The sequence below is a fragment of the Lutjanus erythropterus genome, chromosome 16 (genome assembly GCF_056507025.1).
Source record: "Lutjanus erythropterus isolate fLutEry1 chromosome 16, fLutEry1.hap2, whole genome shotgun sequence".
NCBI classification, from domain to species: Eukaryota; Metazoa; Chordata; class Actinopteri; order Lutjaniformes; family Lutjanidae; genus Lutjanus; species Lutjanus erythropterus.
The window spans coordinates 21,731,449-21,752,298 of record NC_139332.1 but is presented as its reverse complement, the minus strand read 5'-3'; the positions used below and the strand labels follow the sequence as shown (position 1 = coordinate 21,752,298).

Genomic DNA, 20,850 nt, shown 5'->3' with positions numbered 1-20,850 from the left:
ATAGTTGTTTACAGTCTGTGTGATAAGCTAAACCGACCAGCAGTGGGCTGTAATCTCATATTTAATGGACAGATAAGATCAACTTTCTCAAAATGTCAAACTTTTAAGTTACATCCTTTGTCTGTAATAAAGGTGCAGCTTCTTACAAATCAGCTGGCAGGTTTGTGAAGTAGGCAGAGAAGAGCAAAGACAAACAGGTTGTTATGTAAACTAGATAATACCAGTTTTATTTGTGGATAACACTCTAAGAGAAAGAGAAACTTAAGACAAGTTCATTTCAAAAAGGAGAACAAGTCGTCAAATCAGCTTTTCTACTGTATTCAAATCTGTAACATTGTCGTTTTTTCTTTACAAGCAAAAATATGTCATTTTTACACACATCTTTTTAAAAAGAACACTATGTACATCATCAATGAAACATTACATGCCACTGAATTTCTCATATGGGAGGAGGCAGTGCTTCTCATTAAACCAATCCCCCATCATCGTGAAAAACTTCAAGTAATCTCTTATAAAAAATAGAACATTTTTATTTTCCACTCTGAAAAAATGTTTTCTAAAAATACACATATGAACAGCATTACAAATTGGCAATGCATAGCCTCTATTATCAGTCTTAATTTCATTGATGCAAAGAAGCATAATAGATTGATAAAGCTGCAAAAAAAATATATTATTAAAGCAAAAACGACTGATGCTTTGACTCCAGAAGCAGCACAGGCTGTGGTTGAGGTGTGACCTGGGGACAAAGCGCTGGTGTGTTTCTCTTTTCAAATGTGCTCTCTTCAAAGAATGTCAAAGTGTCTGCTGTAAACAGTTTAGAGAGGATGAGGGGAGACATGGGACAGTTGTGACATAGAGGACTGAGGCGTATGTGGGAGTGACATTTTGCTAACGGGAAGAGGAAGGGGGAGGGGTGCGGTGACTGAATAACGCCACTGAGCTGTGATAAAACCCAAAAAAAAAAAGCAATGAAGAAGAGAGGAGAGCTGGCTTTTGAGGTGGAGGTGAGGAAGAGTGGTTTGGAGTCGAGGAAGAAAGACACGAAGGTTGGGAGAGAGCTGGAGTTCCCTGCAGATGTTGGCGTTGACGCCAGAGCTGTCGGTGTGTGGCCGCAGGCAGAGGTGGTTAGCAGTCACTAGTTTTCGCCCTGTCACGAGACAAAAAGTATTTAAAGAGGTTGAAATCAACAAACTGTTTCCGACCGGAGTGTCAGTGAAGCTCGAGAGCGATCAAAGGAACTCATGCCACAAAGTCAAGTTAGTGTCTGCAGCTTGGTCAAGATAAAACTCACAGAAATCTACAGGAAGGTTAGCTCACCTGCCAGCAGCAGCTGTGGCATGTTACAGTGATCACTTTAATCATACCAGGGCCATTCTACAGAATTAGTTCAATTTATCCATTTGAGTATTTTAAAGAGGAAAAAGTCAAAATTCTCAGATTTCAGCTTGTTAAGTAGACATATTTTCTGTTTTTTTTACTTCTCTCTGACAGTAAATGGAATATCATTGGGTTGTGGACATTTGAAGACGTCATCTTCAGCTTTGGGAAACACTGATTGACAGTTTTCAACATTTTCTGACATTTTATAGATCAAACAACTATATAATCGATTAATCAAGAAAATAATTGTCCGATTAATCAACTATGAAAATAACTGTTAGCTGCAGCCTTGTCTTGAATTTGATTTTTCTTTGTAAAGGGCATAAAATTGACAAAACATCCCATGTATCAGCAGTGACAATTTTAGAAGCGTTAGATTTCAGCTGATATTCAAACAATGTCACATTACAGACTTTTGAATAACATGGAGTTTTACTTAAATACTTATAATTTGCATAACCGGGATACAATTTTGTTTCGGCTCCTTCTCTCAAATAAAAATAGTATTCCCTCTGCCACAAAAAAAAAACAGTCATGTCAGAAGCGAAATCATCATCATGTTTCGATTCTGACTGTTTCGATAGTGACAGTTTTAGACAATTTCAAGCCTGTCTCAAAGATGCTCAGCCAGAACATGGTTATTGAGCAGAGTTCTAAACAGTTGTACACATAAAAACACTCATTTAAAAAGGTTAAATAGGTGTTTGGTAGTGATGTTCTATAAGGTTACACCCTGATTTTCAGACTTTTGAACACATTTACTTCAGAATGATGGGACCAAAAGACAAAATAAATGTACTTTTTGAGCTTCACTTTCAAAATTCAGAAAAATCTCTTCATAAAAACAACAACTGAACAATTTGCAAAAGTCATTTTAGTGTTTTAGTTGAAACTTTGGGGCTAGGGTTTGGGACAACCATCTCCTGGTATTAAGTATCCAATAAATTATTATTTTGTATATATTAAACTTGCCACTATCTCAGATATTATTTTGAGTTTCAACAGATGACAGAAGGATCTTAGCAAACATCTAACATTTGCACATTAAAATGCTTTTTAAATTTGTCTTTTAGTTGCTGGATAGCAGTTGGCACCAATTTGGTAGAATGGCCCACCACCTTCAGAGTGATTATCAATGCAAAGCAGCCATTGTGTTTAATAAGCAACACATCTCTTCAGATATTTTTAACTATTAATGGAGCATTTTCAAGAAAATTTACAATTAGTTATTGCAGAACATTACAGCACTTTATTAGATTTCACTCTCTGTGATCTAAACTGAGGATTTGTTTAGACTGCAGGCAAAATCACGATTTGAAGTCAGATCTTTAAGACAGACTGTCTGCATTGTTACGTTGCGTGTTGCGATTCTCCAAATCCACAATTTGTTTTGACACAGTTCAATTCTGACTTTACCATTGAAATGCCATTGTTAGACTACCAAGCGTTGATTTGTACAGGTCAACAGATCATTAGTTCTCTGCCCTGAAAACCTTTACATTTTGAAGATTTTCTATATGGTATCAACTGTGAAATTTTTACTGAACTGAATGTGAATTGCAAACAAAGCGGCTCTGATGCACTTCCATCACTCTGTTGTTGTTTGTCGCATTGTGAGTGATGCAAAATACACTTTGAGATCTGATTTCAGCGGCCAGAGCATCCAAATTGAGATGCATCTGTAGAGATCTGATTGGAATCACATTTCAAACCCCCTCCAAATGTCACTTGGATCAGATAGCGTTTCATGGCTTTTTCCTGCAGTCTGGATGCAATCTGGACATCTCAAATAATGATTTTGGGCTGGCAGTCTGAAGAAGGGCTGAAGCTATTAGATGATTAATCAATTACTTGGTGAAGAGATGATTAATTGGCACTAATGTTGATAAATGATAAATCAATTTCGGTCAGTTATCAAGCAAAAAATGCCAAATATTCTCTGGTTCATTTTCTTTTTCTTTTTTTTGTTCTGCTCTATCATTGTAAATTGAAGAACTTTGGCTTTTGGCCTGTTGGTCGGTCAAAAAAAGACTTTGGAAGATGTAATCTTGTGTTCTGGTAACTTGACATGAGCGCTGACCTGCGCCGCAGTGTTCAAAATCAGGCAGGGAAAAAGTTAAGGAATCCAGCATTCTTGATGCCTCCCAGCTGTTTTGGTTTAGATGTAGTTCTGTATACGCAATATGATCACCTGTACCTTTTGCTGCTAAAACATGCTCACATCAGCATGAATATCAAATTTAACTTATAAAAACAAAAGAATGAATATCTGGAGTTAAATGACAGAAGAACATTAATGATTACCCATTTTGATAATCAAATAGTTGTTCAAGTCCTTTTCAAAGCACAAATACCCAGCATTCCTTTGTTACAGACTCTTACAGCTAAATTCCACCTTGGCGTCGTATTACAGCTGCACCACGTCAGCCGGCGCTGATCGCTGCCATTCTACACAATGTTTGTGATTCCACAGCCATAGAGAATCTGGTTGATTTTCAAAGCAAAAGGCCCACGCAGACATAAAAACAGCCAAAAATTAAACTACTTATCCATGGTCGAAGCACAAAAAGCAAGGAAAAAGGACCAAAAAAAAAAAAAAAAAAAAAAAAAAAATCTGAGCAAGTCAGCATAATCAGGTGGGCAAAATACTCCATTGCTGATCAAAACCCCGGCGCAAATGTGCTGTGCCCAGTGGAATAAACGGGTGAAAGGACCAGTATGTGGGATTTAATGGCAACTAGTAGTGCACTTAGAGACTGCAAACACTTTGCATCACTCTACGTATACGTATACGAGAACCTACAGTAAAACAAAGTGGTGCAACATGGAGGAATCCATGGAAGAATCCATGGAAGAGAACCTGCATCCTCTAAGCATCTCATTCTAAGGTAACGAAAACACAAAAATTCACCAAACAAGTATTTCCATTTCTACAATATTCTGATATTCCAAGAATTTGGTGTTGTTCTTTGTCTTATGTAATAGTAAACGTATTATTTCGGGGTTCTGAACTATTAACAAGGCATAAGACACCTTTAGCATTTACTAGTTAAACTACAGTTAACTACAGCAAAAGACAACAAAATGTTTTGATTGTTCAACGGTCCTTAAGCCTATTTAATCAAGATAAACCTGATCAGAAATCTCCAACATCAAAAATTTCTATTCAAACTTTAACAAGGCCAAAGCACAACTGTTGCAATTTAAAGCCCACAAACCAATTAGGAACACTGCCATGCTAAGGTCCTGAAGTAACGTGAAGACCTCATGAAACAACTGCAGCAAAACCACATGAACATGCAACAACCTTAAAGAGCTTCAAGATGAGATCAGATTAAACTCAGGTGTGATGCATTCACAGCCTCATCCAGGACCAGAATTTACTCTTTATTGGTGAATTACTTCAGTACTTATTTTGTATGATTGTTGAGGGACCATTAATGATTCTATATTCTCTGTCCTAGCCATCTTATTTGCCAAAAAAGCATTTTTATGTATGATGGTTTAGTGAAGTGAAAACTTAAGTTATTGTTGATTAGATCACTTTCTTGCTCGATAACATTTGAAAAGAAGCTACCAAAGAAGCTAACCAATTTAAATATATGATGTATGGTAAAAAAAAAAAAAATTGCACTTTGAAATGTCAAGTTGATTTGGAATATTGCAGAGCTTCAATAACTGAAACCACAAATGTACACACATACACACGCCACACACACACACACACCATGCTCGAGTGCAGCCAAAATTAACACAACTCCAAACCACAGGAGCCAAGCAAATCATGAAAACAAGAACAAACCCTCAAGAGAAACAAAAACACACCACACAGGAAAACACACACACACACACACGCACACACACACACACACACACACACACACACACACACACACACACACACACACACACACACACCTCCATGTACAAGAGTAGACGTTCTTTTTAAAAGCTGTGGGTAAACTTCGTCCTCTAAATGTGCTCTTCGTGGTTGTTGTCGCTGTCGCAGAGGGGGGTAAAGATACACTGCCCCCCACTGGACAGGCCAGCTCTTGTCATGTGCAGCACATGCAGCCCAAACTGTCCGAGAAGAACCACAACATCAGAGTGAGACAGAAAACCGTCAGAAACATGGTGCAGTTTGGGCTGAATTACTGGAACAACACTGACATGTCACACACCAAAGGAAGGCTTCTCAGAAATGACATAGTGAGCAGTTTTTGGAAGTGCGCAGTCATCAGAAATAAGTGCTTCATTAGGTCAATTCTCTCGCCTTCATGAGAACATGAAGTAGATGTCAGTTAGCTACACTGGTGCTTTCACACTAAATGACTGAGAATGTTGAAAGAAAATTAGAAATTAATAGATAAAAAAATGAAGCCTGAGTTCAGTATGAAGTCTAACTATTAGGAGGTTGAGTCATGCACTGGGAAAGCCTGCCTGGATTCCCTGTGGAGTTAAAAGAAATGACGTTGAAATGTGACTCATATCTTTTCTTCTTTGTCATCAATTTTATGCCACAAGAGCGGTCGAGTAAAAATGATGCCTTTCCTAAAAGTGTAAAAGTGAAACTAGGAAACTGGGAGACGTGAAATGATGTCACACTGCAGATTTTCTACATCCCCTATTATGGAGCAACATTACAACAGGATTGCACAAACACCAGCTCTTTTTATTTAGAAAAAAGATATGATGAATTAGATCCGGTCCTTACAGTACTAGTGGTGCAACAGAACATAGTTTGTCAGTAATCTGTACGGATCACACCCCATAGTTCGGCACACATACGAACTGCAAGTAATCGCAAAATGTAACCATCATGGTCAGTAATATTTTTACTGCCTCTGTTACTTTTTTCAAACTATAATTCCCCAAATCAGACTTCCAGTGAAAAGACAGGACAGATGTGTGCTGTGTTTTACTCTGAAACGTAATGACTGGGTTTAGAGCGATTGATTTAAAAGCCGTTGGTTTTGTCTCTATTGCGTGTAATCCTGTAGTCTGTCACTTCAGGCATTTTCAGTGGTATAACTGGGATACTGGGCATACTTGTTATCACAGAAATAGATCATACGACTCTGCTCACTTAGCAGAGCTGTTCCAGTCTCTTTGTCCATCTGTGGCACAGTCTTCAGTGACTACGTTCATGTGCATACATTATTCCGGGTTTTGCTCTTATTCTGACAAAGCTAAAAGTCGTTTGTATGGCAAATGAATATTCCACTAATATTCCCATTTACATGCAGCCATGTATACTCAGACTATGGATGCTTCTTTGCGTCACAATAGGATTTTTTCAGTCTTCCACTGGTGGCTGCCTTATTGTTTTATTCATTTAACCACCTTCTTGAAAAAGTTAGCATTACGAAATTTGAACATACTCAAAGTCCTGTTGATATCCAAATCTTTCATTATATTTAAGAGAAGGTGTGTTTCTCCCTCTAATCAGAAATGTAGGTTTTTCTTTTGTGCATACATCTATACCTCAGCCTTACACACTGTTGGTGAGTGGTGTTGATTTGTTTACAATGCAAACAGCTGACTGCAAAAAGGAAAGAGGCTGCGTGTTGCAATGTTTTTATTAGAAAATGCTCCATTCAGAACAAGGCCGACTTCAGAATATCCAAATGAAATATGCTGTTTTACATGAGCTGTATCAAATTTTGAATATTCTCATATTTTGAATAATAGAGGGAAATCAGTGTGCATATAAACGTAGTCAGTGTTGAACAGCTATTGCTCATGGCAAGTAACCAATCAGACAGTGCTGACCAGGACACTGAACAAGACTGCAGAGTGGGGACTAAAATAGACTGTATAAAGATTTTGTTTATATTTTATTTCTTTTAGATATTTCTATTATACAGTTCATGCTGACTAGAAACAGAGAGAGGCAGACATACATAACCCACCCCCCATTTTTCTGATCCCAAAGAAATGATTCGATCTGTGACCATAACCATTAACTAAACCATGATCTGGTTTGAAATACGTGTTTTGTGATCTGTTGCGCCCCTATCTGATATATATATATATATATGTATGTATATCAAACTTAAGCCTATTTAATCAAGATGTATATCAAACATGTGATGTAATCACCTTTTTCTCTTCTTCTCTGAGTCGTTTGTCCTGGGTTTGCTTTGGGATGTCTTGGCTGTGCCTGATTTGGAGATACTGTCTTCTCTGCGTCGTTTGCTATGTAAAAAGGAGGGAAATGGGTAAACAGCTGTTTGTCAAAAATTAACTGTCCATTTCAAATGATAAGCTCACTAATGTTATTCATTTTACCTTTCTCATTCACAAATGTATACTTTTTATTTTATTAGCTAATCACCCACAAACAACTCAAATTATTTATCAGTTGATTATGACTAAGAGACAACGATTGGTTTTCTTTATCACACTGAGTGTACTGACTGTGTTGTGCTGCCGTCCAGCTCCGGTTCTTTGCAGGGAGACTGTGCTGGTACTTTGCCGTCCTGTCTGTAGTCTCCTCCTTCCTCCAGCTGACCTCCCCGTTGGGTGCCGTTGCATCGCTCTCCCGGACACCTGGTTGGAGGCTGAGTTGAGGGGGGAGACTCCGATGTCGGCTCCTGATCTTCCCTGGACAACTCCCGCCACTGGTTCTGCAGGGAGAGGAACAGTACACAAAGGAATTTGAATAGATATTAAAGACTTTAAAATGTATTGGCGAAGCAGGCCACCATAGTATTTGTACTACTGATCAAAAGAGCGATGTTCTTCAAAATATGTCTGTGTGCATCAAAAACAGTAAAAAGTATTAGCTTAATTACACAAGATCAAGAGCGTTCCATACTAAAAACACACAAACTACTATGCCACAAATCACTGTTGTCAAGTATTCATAACATAAGCCTAACCAGACTACTATAGATTGTCAAGTGAAGTGAAGTGAATGAAGTGACATTTGTTGGGTCTGTACCAAACAAACCTGTTTTCTAACATACTGAGCACAAGATTTGTGGGCCAGAGTATCTCTGCAGCGCTGCAGTACTTCATCACAATGCTGTTTGTCACTCACAAGAAAATGTCAAGTTTCAAGAAGGATTCAAAATAAATGTAGATTTGTTTGTTGCTGTCTACCATTTAGAACTCTTTACAGAAAAAATAAAAAAGTTTCAATAGTTTATAACCTTGTCTACTTCTTACACTAATACACCGCTCAGTCACACTCATTTACTTCCATTCAGTAGGGTGTAGAAACATTTTATTAGGATATTTTTTCTGTAAAACAAAATACTTTTAGACTCAAATCCCAGGGAGTGTTTGGTTCTTTCCTTGTGGTTATCATACAGCCACCTTATCACTAAGATGTGCATGTGACTTGACCCCTGATAAGAGGGATCTGGTGATAATAAGTTGGGAGATCGACAATAACCTTGTTTCATCTACCTCCTGCCACTGAATTAATAACTGAATCAAATGGATTTTACTTGTGTTCAGTCAAACGTGTCACAATTTTCTGATGCAAATCAACCTCTAGGAAATAATATCCATGGAAACTCTATCTATATAGAGTGGTCCAAGCAACATCGCCTGCTGCAGACCCCTATTGTTTTTGTTCTGATTATTCCTTCTTTCTTTGTTTTTCCAATTTTTCTCTGCTAAAAACGTTTGTGCATCAAAAACTATATGACAAAAGTTCACCAAAATTGGCAGTTGGGTTGCACTACTCAGGAAACAAAAATGACACTTATTGACCTCAAGGTGGCACTGTAACAATCAAGTTTACACTTTGGCAATTATCTTGAAAATGGCTTAGCCTGGACTCAGCAAAGTTTCAGGATGAGAGACAAATTGATGAGGATGACAAGCAGACTTTTAATAGGAATATTGTCAAAAAGGACAGGGTTTGGAAGGAAAAAGGGAACCTTTGGGAGTTACATTTAAGTAAACTGACCTCCAACTACATAGAAACAAGGCTGATTCAAGAAAATTGTTAGTTGTGAATAAATAACTCAGACACCCAATTTACTCATCTGCAGGGAGACATCTCAAGTGCAGTATTGCTTGTATTATACGTGGGCGGTTGTTCACTCACATCACTTCTAGTTAGGAAGTCATGTTAATCGTTATCAACTGTGGCAAGCCAGCTGAGTTTAGATGTAAAAGGGACTAGAGTTATTCCTTATCATGACAATGGGATCTCTTCCTTGCTTTTGATTTTGAATGCAAAACTCACTAAAACATCTGTGAATGCTTTTATTTCATATTATTGGCAAATGACCAAAGTATATGAGGGATAATCAACTTGTCAGTGTGTGTTAAACAGTTTGAAGTCGCTTTGTGTTGGGTGGTTCTTTGCTTCCACATCGTACCTGTAAATGGTTTAACACACCTACTAATTGATTATCATATATAATGGATCATTAAGAGCGAGTGTGTGTTAGAATGGGTGACGAAACTAGTTAAGATGTGTGTGGCGCAGGTACCTGTACAGAGGAATCTCCCATGATACATTTGGCTCCTTCGAGGACAGCCATGTAGGAGAAGCGCAGCTGGTCAGGGGTCTGGATCAGGCCCATGCGGTACTTCCTCATGTCCAACAGGATGCTTTTGATGTCCACTGATGAGGGATCTTTCCTCTTGTCCATCTGGTCAGGACAGTAATGTAAATTGGTTCAGCTAATTGGGATGAACCTCTTGTTTCCTGATATCTGTTGATGCATTTGTTGCTCATGTTTTGAAGGGACTTTAAGCCTGACACATTTGTACATTGGTGTACAACAGCAGTCTGTGATGGTGAGTATAGTGCAGCAGTTTTGGGATGAAATGCTGTAACTGACCTTTTGAGTTATGTATTTTCCTTTGATCTGGTTTATCTACCTCCACATCATCATGTTTTTCATGCATTTCCCAGCATGCAAAGAGAACAATGTTGCATTTCAGCTGTGGGTTGAACGTAACCACATAAAAGCTAATTTATGTTTTAGTTGTTGGAGGTTTTTCTTCAGCACTTTCTTTCTTTTTAACTCAGAAACAGGAATCAGTCTGCAAATAGTTTTTTAAACTTTCATTTAAAACATTTTAAACTTGTACTTCAAGTATTTTAAACTTGGATTCAAAATATATTTATCAGTCAGAGGACCAGGAAACACTCTGATATATTTATTTACAGCAAAAGTGCTGATGAGACAAATAAAGTACTCACTACTGAGCAACTGAGGCAAGATGGCAAATGCAAAATGTAGTTTTGACATAAGTAGTAAAATGGTAGATAATATACTGACTGACTCTTTCTTTGTTGTGAATATGCACTTGAGTCAAATGCACTTATTTCCATGATTTTAGATACAAACAGGTCAACACAGGATAAAATGGGTCAGAGTTGGCTGTAACTCACACACCTGTCTAAATATATAAATTCATACGTGTGAAATATACTCAGAATTTGGAAACACAAATCTGTGCTCTAAAAAAACAGTACTAAAAAGTAACTTTTAATAAAAGCTAAGATTTAGTGAATTAAACCATATTCTAACTTAAAATTTAATTTTAACCAGTATTCTAGAGTCTAAATATTTTGACCATTTGGTGATAAACATATATATTTTTCCCTTGAATAGACAACCTAAATGCCAAATTCTCTGGATTTTGCCTGTTGTGAAAAATTAGTAAAAACACTTTATCAGAGCTCATATGGAACAAAAAGGCTGGACTTACCAAGACCACACATGTATCGACTAATGAAAATGTCCCTGAGCGTCCGATTCCAGCACTGCAGTGCACCACAGCCGGCCCATGATCCACTCCCAACGCTCCTGACTCCCGCACTTTGAAGAGGAAGTTTAGGAAGGATGCTGGGGACTCTGGCACACCAAAATCAGGCCATGTGGTGTAATGAAAATGGTAGATCTCTCTCTTTTCTCCTGTCTGTGAAAGGAGACAGGCCTTATTAGCAGGAAAAAAAAACATCAACAATATTAGTACTAGTATTAGTATTAAGCCTGTCAGTGCTGGGTGTGTTTCAGTTGTGTTTGACATCTGAACTCAGGAAACATGTCAAACTGTTTCAGTTTCAATTCATTTAACAAACCAGGTTCTGAAAACTTACTCAGTGAAGCAGCAAAACAAGAAAGGGTCTCTGCAGGTTTCAAAAAGACTTTTTAAGATCTTATGAATGCAATTCAAGACTGATTTCATGACCATACTGGCAAAGAAAATACAGAGGATCCCAGAATTACGACATTCAATTAAACATGAATACACAGAATAGTATGTCCACAAGACAAATAGCAGTAAGTCATTGGTTCCATGCTGGGGGCAGGGGGATTGTAGTTGTTACAGCATGATACAAATTCTTCCCAAACACACATTTAAAACCAAGACTATATGACTAATGTTAACTTCATAATCCAATCAATCTTTTAGGACCTGTCAAAATCATATTCAAGACATTTTAGGGCCTATAATTCAGACAATTGTATTTTAGACAGTTTTACGAGCCATGGGGACCCTGCAAGAGGTGTGTGCTTATTTCTAATGCTTCCTGTGATCACACTGGCAGTTAATTTTTTTGGTTGTTGATATTTTTTGTGTGTGTGCTAATTTGTATGTCCATTTTTCAATATGAAAAACTTAAACAAAAAAAATCTTTGGATGTTTGGAAATCTATAACTGGTAAAAATAAAAAACAAACAAACAAAAAACATTAAATCTGTCTGAATGTCTACATCAGGCCATGACATCATCTTCATCTAAGTAATAATTTGGCATACACTCAAATTCTGCAGCTCCAGCACTCTGGTGGTGTAGTAAGACTTGGTGTCTTCTGACAACAGTGTGACCAAGAAACGTGTGTCTCTAAAGGCCATTTCCCTCTCCTCAGCTGTGGGCCAGTACTGGGCACACTTTTCCTGTAAAAGATGGAAAAAGGAGACAAAGCTGTTCAGAGATACCAAATAAATCAAACACCTGACAAAGAAATCCACTTGATGAAACGCAGATGTTAGTTAAACGGCCAGGTTGGCTTTGAGGTAAAGCAGCTGACGACTAAAAGAAGGACAGTTTAATCGTCGGCATAAACTTAAGTAATGCTTCCATATTTTTTTTTATGTCTTTATCTTCTTTCTCCCCACACATACCTGCACATCTACCAGTTCACACACAAATATACAACGTTACATGTCATTAATGCACTCTCTAACATGCACTCAAATGTACCCAAATACAAAACATTAATATATTGCTCTCCCATCAACATATACAACTACACATCTATACCAAACCCAACCTCTGCTTTGTGACAGTGACATACTGTGTCACAGCTTTGGTGTGGATTAAAAACATATATTAGTCAAGATTCTATTCTTGTGTGTATTCAATTTTTTTCATGCATTTTAGACTGGTATTTTCCATTTATTAAAACTGACAAATTTAAGGCACAGTTAATGTATACTAACATATTAATCTGTTGATTTTTTTATCTTGTTTATATTGTTCTTAATGTTTTATGTTCTCATCTTGCTTATTTACTCATTTATTATTTGCTTCTTCTATATGCTTCTTGCTAATGTGCCATCTAGAGATTCATTTTCCCCCCCCAAAATTACACATTTTCTATCTCTGCCAAAAGAAGCACACTATCCTGAGAAATGCTCTTGTTTTTAAGTTACAATTTTAGCTACCATCAAAACACATTCAACATTAATCAACATTGTAATATAAACTTGTCATGCAGCTTGACCTTCGCTACAGCAGGGATGATGAAATGTCGAGTTTATCGCCTGTGATCTGTCATTGTTTGTCAGAACAGACTCATAGAAGTATTATTTTACAATTCTTCATATTACAAATTAATGAAATTTGTTGAGGCAAGTCATTTGGTGTTTTCAAAGTCATTCCAATAAGCTGAGACAGATTTCACATTCTGTTTGTGTTCAGAGGCTGCTGCAGCGACTCCAGCATTAGACTCTCGGCCTAATAAAGTCAGTGATCGCTCAAAGTTAAAAAAGCAAAGCTCTAAAAAAAAAAAAAAAAAAAAAAGCTCGCTCACTCACTTTGTATGAGATTTCAGATGGATTCTTCAGGAGATTCTGGCTGTCTTTCTGAAGTGATAGGCACATTTCGCTAAAGCCAACTGCTGAAGGTAAATCCATCATATGCTGCCATCTCTGTCAGTATTTTGTCCAGAAGTATTTTGGATAAAGTATGAATCCAGTGTTCTTGCACAGTTTGGGCTTTTACTTGGAATTTTCTAGTGCATTTGATCTTGTTCAGAGCACACATTTTGAAAAAACTTAACTTGTGTGTACAATCAACATCTAGCCATACAGTATTTTATTTGTAAACTGACAATGACCAGAACTGTTGAGGATAAGCCTATTATGTAACATTCCCTGAGCAGGATTGGAGCCCTGGCCTACATAAAAGATCCTTGTGAGGTTAATAATATCAGCGGACTGACTACGTGCTCTTTATCTTCTATTTCCAAGAAAACAGTCAGTGAGTGAATCTCATGACTGAGCTCTATTCCAGCTGCTTTACTGAGAAAGAGAGAGATCACAGCTGCCCTGCGTGACAGAAAGTGTTCCTCTGTGTGTGTTTAATCAGCACATCACAGGATCACTGGATTTAAGGGAGTTGAAAGGTTGGGCAACATCCCAGTTCCTCACATACATCTGTGAACATGCTGTCAAAACACTGAATTCTTGTTATCCTGCTGACAGGAGGCTGAAACCTCACAGTGGGCCGTTCACACAAAAACCAAGACTAATTCAACAAGTTGCATTAATTATTTCACACTGTCTGCAGGCTGGTTATTTTGACCACATGTGTGTGTTGCTATCTTTCTGTGGTCTGTTCAGTATTTCTGTAGTCTGTGTGTGGGTGTTAAGGCACCAGACAAATAATAAATGTCAAACCAGACAACGTGTTGTATTTTAATTTATTCATGTGTACTTACTGAGCCTTTCTCGATTACCCTGTTGAGCATTATGACTGCCTTGGTCTTCTGCTCCCAAATCATGAGCCAAAAGTGGCCACAGGTGTTCCTAAGGGGACCCTGTGGACAGCAAACACACACACATATAATCACACTTTGATCAGTTTAATGGCAGGAGTCCAGTGGGACAGTGGGAAGTCATTTATTATTGAAACGTATCTTCCAAGCATGAACAAAAACATCAGATGCACTAAATACATTAGCTAAGCAACTGGCTAAGGAGCACTGTCTTTATTAATGGGGTAATAACTACAGTATGCAAAAGAGATTTGCAGAATAATAACAAGAGTTTAATTAAAAGGTCAAGACTGCTAAAGGTTATGATGTGGTTGAATGGGGGTGCAATAGCTTTAAATGTCAAATGTATCTCAGATAATATAGAATAGATAGAACAAAGGCAAACTCTCAATAAATCTTTGCTTAATCTTTCATCACGTGCAAATAAAGTAATGTGTCAGCAACAAGAATAAAAGAAATACTATATTAATATAATGTTGATGTCAGACGAGTCACAATCAGTACTGATTGCTCTTGAATATTAATATCTGAAGTTGAAAGCTGTTACACACAGTTGTAAAATCAGTAATGTCATATGCCTTTTGAAAAGGTGGATAGATTTTGCATTGCATATTTCACATGCATAAAACCTATTTTGAATATGCTCTTGACAGACAACATGGCTTATTAAAAATGACAGACAACTATAAATCACATAATAGAGATCAGGAAGGGACACTGAAAACTGATAATTATGTCATTTTATTTTGATCCAGTGTACATTATATATGAATGTGTGCTATGACCGCCATTTTTAAAGATTTTATTTTAATCCAACTATATTTTTTTCTCTTATTTATTTCTTTTTCTTACTCTCTTTTAATTTATTTGATGCGGTTTTACATTATTAGTGTTACACAGTACTTTGTTGGTACATATGTGTGTATGTACTGGTGTAGATATTTGCATGTAATGTACTTAATGTGTGTTCAAAAAGATAATAATAAAGTATAATAAATTTGAACCAGTTTCTTCTCATATTTGTCATTGTGCAACAAGAAACTTGATTATTTCAGATTGCCTTTGATCAGTGTTGCGGTACATTATAATGCATTAAATAAAAACACAGATTAATGGTACAGTCTAGCTTTGCCTCATATATAAAAAAAACAAAAAAAAAAACAAAAGCAAAAAACGATGCACACAAACTTGGAAAACATTTATAATTGCCACCTAACTTGGTGACACACTCAGTGCATGTTATTATATTTCCAAAAGGTTGATAGTGGGGATGTAATAATACCAAAAACTTTCATGAGACAGTATTTAAATTTACAATATTTTGACAAAATGTCCTTTGTTAAATAATAATCCGATGTGTTACAGCATTTTTTGTTCATGTAAAATGTGTTTTTCCTTTTCTTTCTTTTCCATATTCTTCTTGAATAAAATAGACGTTAGTCAGCCATGACCAAAGCATGTGTAAAAATTTGGCATGAATGTCCTTGGCAATTGATGTTTAGTTGGCATACTTTTGTTAAGTATCATCCCAAAAATGTCTGCTATTGACTTCACTGGAAAAGCTACAATCCACTATTACCATAAGAAACTGGATAATTTAGTCTTGTGTTGATTTCAGCAACTTTCTGTGGCTTTAGACTATGGAGGAAGTATTCAGTAAGTGTAGACCAATGTCAATCGGTTAACAAGAATCTGTTTTATCACTTTTCTGTAGTCAAGCTGGCCAGGAAAAAAAATCACATGAAGAAGTTATGTGGGTATTTGTCCTTTCATTTCCTAAAGACATGAGAATATTCAAAGGTGTGTGTAGGGTGGAGACACCCACGTGTTGGCCTTCAGTTTAGGAACCAACATTAATCAGCGTGGCTTTACATATTCCTTTCAATCATAGGTATTGGCCCTTAATCATCAATTTCACACAGCAACACCCATGACAAGCCAATGAATTTGTGCCACCTTCCATGAATGAGCCACTGTCTAGATCAGAATTTCACTGCTTCTAAATTAGCATTTAAACAATTATCTTATCTCCATGTTTAAGAAGAAAATAAGAAAACATCGGTAGTGTTCTCTACATGTCAACTGGTTTGTATGTAAGTGCAATTACATAAGCAATAGTGGTATGTCTGATCTCAGTGGTTAAGAATGAAAAATGCAAATATTCTACAGAACTCACTGACAGAGTAAAACAAGGAAGTGATTTCAATCCAGCTGCCAAAGTGACTGTTGGTGCTCCACATGCAACAGAAGATTTTTTAAATAGCAGTTATCTTTAAAATATTGGTGGCTAAGGGCAAAACATTTATGATCCCACAAGCCAGCTTCAATACTAAGCAGCTGACTAGGATCTGCCTGCAACTAGTGGTCATGAGGTATCCAGCTAAATGGAAAAAGTATCAAACAGTGGTCATCTTGAGACAGATGTTGCCCTGAAGTTTATCTTTTTGCCATCACAGGAACATTTGACATATTTCAGTATTATAAAATAAACAGAACAACAGCTTTACTCCTTGCTATGTATGTTAAAACTAATCTCTATGGCTTGTTGAATACAAATGCCATTTGTTCTGTCATGGCTATACACAAACAATATTGTCTGTAGGCTAGGGTGCTGTATGGACAAAGTTTACAATAATGTTGATGAATCTTAAGTTTATAAATATGAAACTATCATTAATTAAGTTCGACATCAAAGCTGAAGGTTTTGGGCCAGAAAAAAATAAGTTGGCTGTACAGAATGTCTTTTTTTATATTCAAAGGTTTTCATATGAAGCTTTGAATCTCAAATTTAATTTATATCATCACCCTAAAAGAATGAAATATGTACATTTTAAAAAAATCTTCAAACAAAATCCTCAATTTGAATTGCTGGAGTTACTCTTTTTAAATTTACTTTTACTTTCTAAAATGAATGTAACACCTTAGTTTCATCAACGTAAATGTAGGTTATGGTGCTTTCAGGTTGCTGTTAGACTGCCACCTTAATAGTTTGTGCACTGCAAAGCTGAGTTTCTTGACCGAAAAATTATTTTTGTGAATTGAGTCAACACAAATCACTGAAATCTAATTGTACAAATAGTATAATACTAATAATATTAATCTTTATCTGGCACTAAGCAGAAATACTGAGTTTAAAGAGAATGAATAGACATGTAACTTAATAAATAAATACAGCTTGGGTCATCTGAATGTTGATGTAGAATTCAGATGTCATTATGATGTTAAGAATGAAGCTTTGAACTATTCCATGCATCCCTACTCAAGGTCAGACACACTCCTGCAGTTAAAATTATGTAGTGATGCAAACACTTTACTTATGAATAAATGACTTGATAATTCAAAATAGCACTTCTTACAATCATTCATGCTCAGTGATGTAAACATATGCACACACCACTATAATATGCAGTATGGAAACCGAAAGTGGCCTGCTCCACCAATCAGCTTTGACAGCAGACACACATATTTGCTTTACTAGCAGCCACACATTTTCTGATAACACTAACTGACTGCCCTCTATTAGGGGAACTGAGCTGCTGTTTATAATAAAGCAAGAGTATGCGTCATAAAGATCAATCCACAGTGGCTGATAATACATTATTTACACTGCTTCAATTGTCGTAAACTTGTTTTATGGTTAGGTTAATAGTAAACTGTTTTCAAGCTTAAATGATTAATCGATGAATTGAGTAGTTAGCTGACAGAAAATTTATTTGCATGCATTTTGGTTACAGATTACTCATTTATGTAATTTTCTTATATATAAAAAAAGACATACATACATTTAAGGTTGCACCAGTTTCATGATATGCCATAGATACCATGGTAAGAAAATTAGCTATTATCATAACATGTGTATTTGCTTGTCTACAGCATTGAATTCTACCATTTCTGTACTTCCAGAAAAAGTATGGTTTCAAGTTTCATTTCTGTAAGGCCATATTATTCTGTGAAATTATAAAACCTTCTGTTTTAATTTCTTTAAGTCATTGTAACTGACAATAATAATAACTATGTAATACTGTATGCCGTGAAAGGTGACGTTGATTATCATGTCTTAAAAAACACCATTGCAATCCTACATACATGATTCAAAATCGTTTGGTTTGGACAAACCAAGCAGTCCTAAGACTTCATGGTAGTATTAAGGTTCTAATCAGCCTTTGGTTATAAACCATTTAATTGTATTTAAGAGACCAAGCAAGTATAATCAATTAATCCAAAAGATAAAATAGGCATGATTGTTATTACTGGAATAAAAAGCCTTGAACTTGCCTGAGTCAGTATGTAACTTCTCTGGGCTTCCTCCATGACAACCAGACTTGCATTGATGTAGTCATTTTCCGTGTTCTCCAGCTTCACCCGACTGTGATCAACTGCAGGCAGTAGGACAGAAATTTATTTGGGGGACTGGTTGTAAACTGACAGACATAGTTAAAGGCTCAGAAAACTACACATTGTCAACAGTTTCCACATATGTTCACCTACATGGACTGACATCTCTGTATCTGTTTCTGTTGCGATTCTCTGGATACTTCGCCACTTTGTAGGAGCACTCGTGGGACTGATTCCTGATTTCCTGAAAACAATAAAATGGTTGTTTAGAAATCACAAGACGCACGAGTATGTACTATCTGAGCAGTTGATGTGAGGAAACAAGTGACATCCAATTTGAAATGTTTATGTGCAACAACCACACGGTACAAACACAGCTACTTGCGACCATAAACATCCAACAGCTTAATCACAATAAGATCCTGCTGTGAAATAAATTCGTAGAGCTGCGTATAAAAGTGAGTAGCTGTATAATGTAGTTAATCACAGTGGACTTCAATCACATGTATAAGCTTGTGACATTTATGACTAAGCTAACGGTAACATTTACGTTAACATATTAAAGTGTAGTGGTGTATAGACAAAATGAAAAAGCTTAAAACAGCCAAAAACTACAAATATGAAAGGAAACAGCGATTAATAACAGTCGGAAAAGCGGATATTTGATGAGTTAGCCGAACTGTTAGCTTGCTAAGTTAAATGCGCGCTTGAAGTAACGTTACTATTTACGTTAGCTTCATGCTAGCTATGCTAACAGACTTACTAGGTACAGTTTTTGCCACCGGCCCTCTGAATCTATTTCTTCAAACTCCTGGTCCATTTTCACCGTGGCAACGCCAGTCTATCTTAATCAAGGTAAGTGTAATTACTCGTGCGGCTATCTACCTCATTACTTTATTCAGGCTAGAGAAGCTTTTTGGTCAAAGAACTGTTACTTCCCTACGCTAACAAGCTCTGGCGAGATGTTTGTCCGTTGTCTCTCCGGTGCAGTTGACGTCTGAGCAAGAGATGTGTGCGCATGCGCGGAAAGAGGCCCTCCCGTAGCTGTCAAACGAAACGCAGCAAAGATATTCAGTGAACAAGCGAGATGTCAAACAACTTTCCGTGAACAGAGTTATTATAGCAATGTGCTTTACTTTAGTTTAGCTCTTCTCAGTTTAGCTTGTTTCTTTTTTGCTTGTTGTGTTGACCAGTTTGACCAGTTTGACAAAAACTAAATCTAAAATGTTTTTAACGCCTGGTTTTAGTTTTTAGTTTGGTTTTAGTTAACTATAAAACCCTTGATCTGTAAGAAAAAACAATCTGTCATTTATCAGCCATAAAATGGAAAACTGGGCGATAATTCAAATGCAAAGTAACGACATTTTAATAAGTATGTAAATTCTGGAAAATTTGGACTACATTTAAAATCAAGAACTGCATCAGTATGGCACCACATTAAGATGCCTTAAGAATAAGAAGACAATTAAAACTAATTTGATAAATTCCTTATGGACTCATGATACATTATTTTGAATTTGCAGTACTTTCTTCACTTTCTTTCTGTTGATTTTTGGTGCAGTTACTTTTATTTTTTTAATTTTTAAAAATTAGTAATGATAAGAAGACAATTAAAACAAGTTATGATAATGAATGATATGACATGATCATTTTTGATAATTTTCTTATGGACTGATAATATTTTATTTGGTATGGGCAGTGTTCATACTGGTAATGTAGATATGTTTTCTAAAATAAAAAGACTGCCGTCAAACAACTGCATCACTGAAGTACCCATTTTGAGAATAAATGTATATAATTATCCAATCATTTCAGTTCTACAGAAAATATCAAAATGATAGGCCAGGATGACATTTTGAACAGTTACTCATATGACAAATTAAAAAAAAAAAAATGTGTGAGGCATTAGTTGCCAAAGAGACTATCATGGCACCCATGACAAAGCATAACCAGGTTGTGAGATTATTTAATCAGAAAATATTATTTCATATTTAATTTAATTTAAAAATATTTTTATTAATACTACTAAAATAATCATTTAAACTTTCATTAAATATTTACAGCATTATTAGCATTATACAGTACATTTGTGATTAATTTAATAATAGCTATTACCACAACATTTTTGATTTGATTAAGAAAGAACT

General features: G+C 36.3%; 1 protein-coding gene across 2 annotated transcripts; it reads right to left on the bottom strand.

The window, feature by feature from the left end:
- Nucleotides 1-198: 198 nt before the first annotated feature.
- On the bottom strand, nt 199-19,711 carry ptpn2b (protein tyrosine phosphatase non-receptor type 2b). 2 transcript variants are annotated; one of them, XR_014772032.1, is made up of 11 exons: nt 19,467-19,711; nt 18,857-18,947; nt 18,644-18,744; nt 14,312-14,410; nt 12,126-12,263; nt 11,071-11,280; nt 9,840-10,001; nt 7,804-8,012; nt 7,486-7,581; nt 5,302-5,463; nt 199-1,150 (listed from the first exon to the last, which is right to left on the bottom strand). XR_014772032.1 is itself a non-coding variant. In XM_084738925.1 (10 exons), exons 1-10 carry the CDS (start codon nt 19,521-19,523, stop codon nt 1,129-1,131), a joined length of 1,185 nt encoding a protein of 394 aa, XP_084595051.1. In that variant the 5' UTR covers nt 19,524-19,711; the 3' UTR covers nt 199-1,128. The 2 variants fall into 2 exon arrangements, 1 of the variants encoding a protein (XP_084595051.1); XM_084738925.1 differs by lacking the exon at nt 5,302-5,463.
- Between the last annotated feature and the right edge of the window lie 1,139 nt (nt 19,712-20,850).

Bases quoted from the DNA above. Each gene is read 5' to 3' on its own strand.
- ptpn2b (XM_084738925.1), bottom strand. From the start codon at position 19,523: ATGGACCAGGAGTTTGAAGAAATAGATTCAGAGGGCCGGTGGCAAAAA. The intron at 12,264-14,311 runs GTAAGTACACAT...CATCTTTTACAG, and splicing joins GGGTAATCGAGAAAGGCTCA to GAAAAGTGTGCCCAGTACTG. The intron at 8,013-9,839 runs GTACCTGCGCCA...CTCTCCCTGCAG, and splicing joins TGGGAGATTCCTCTGTACAG to AACCAGTGGCGGGAGTTGTC.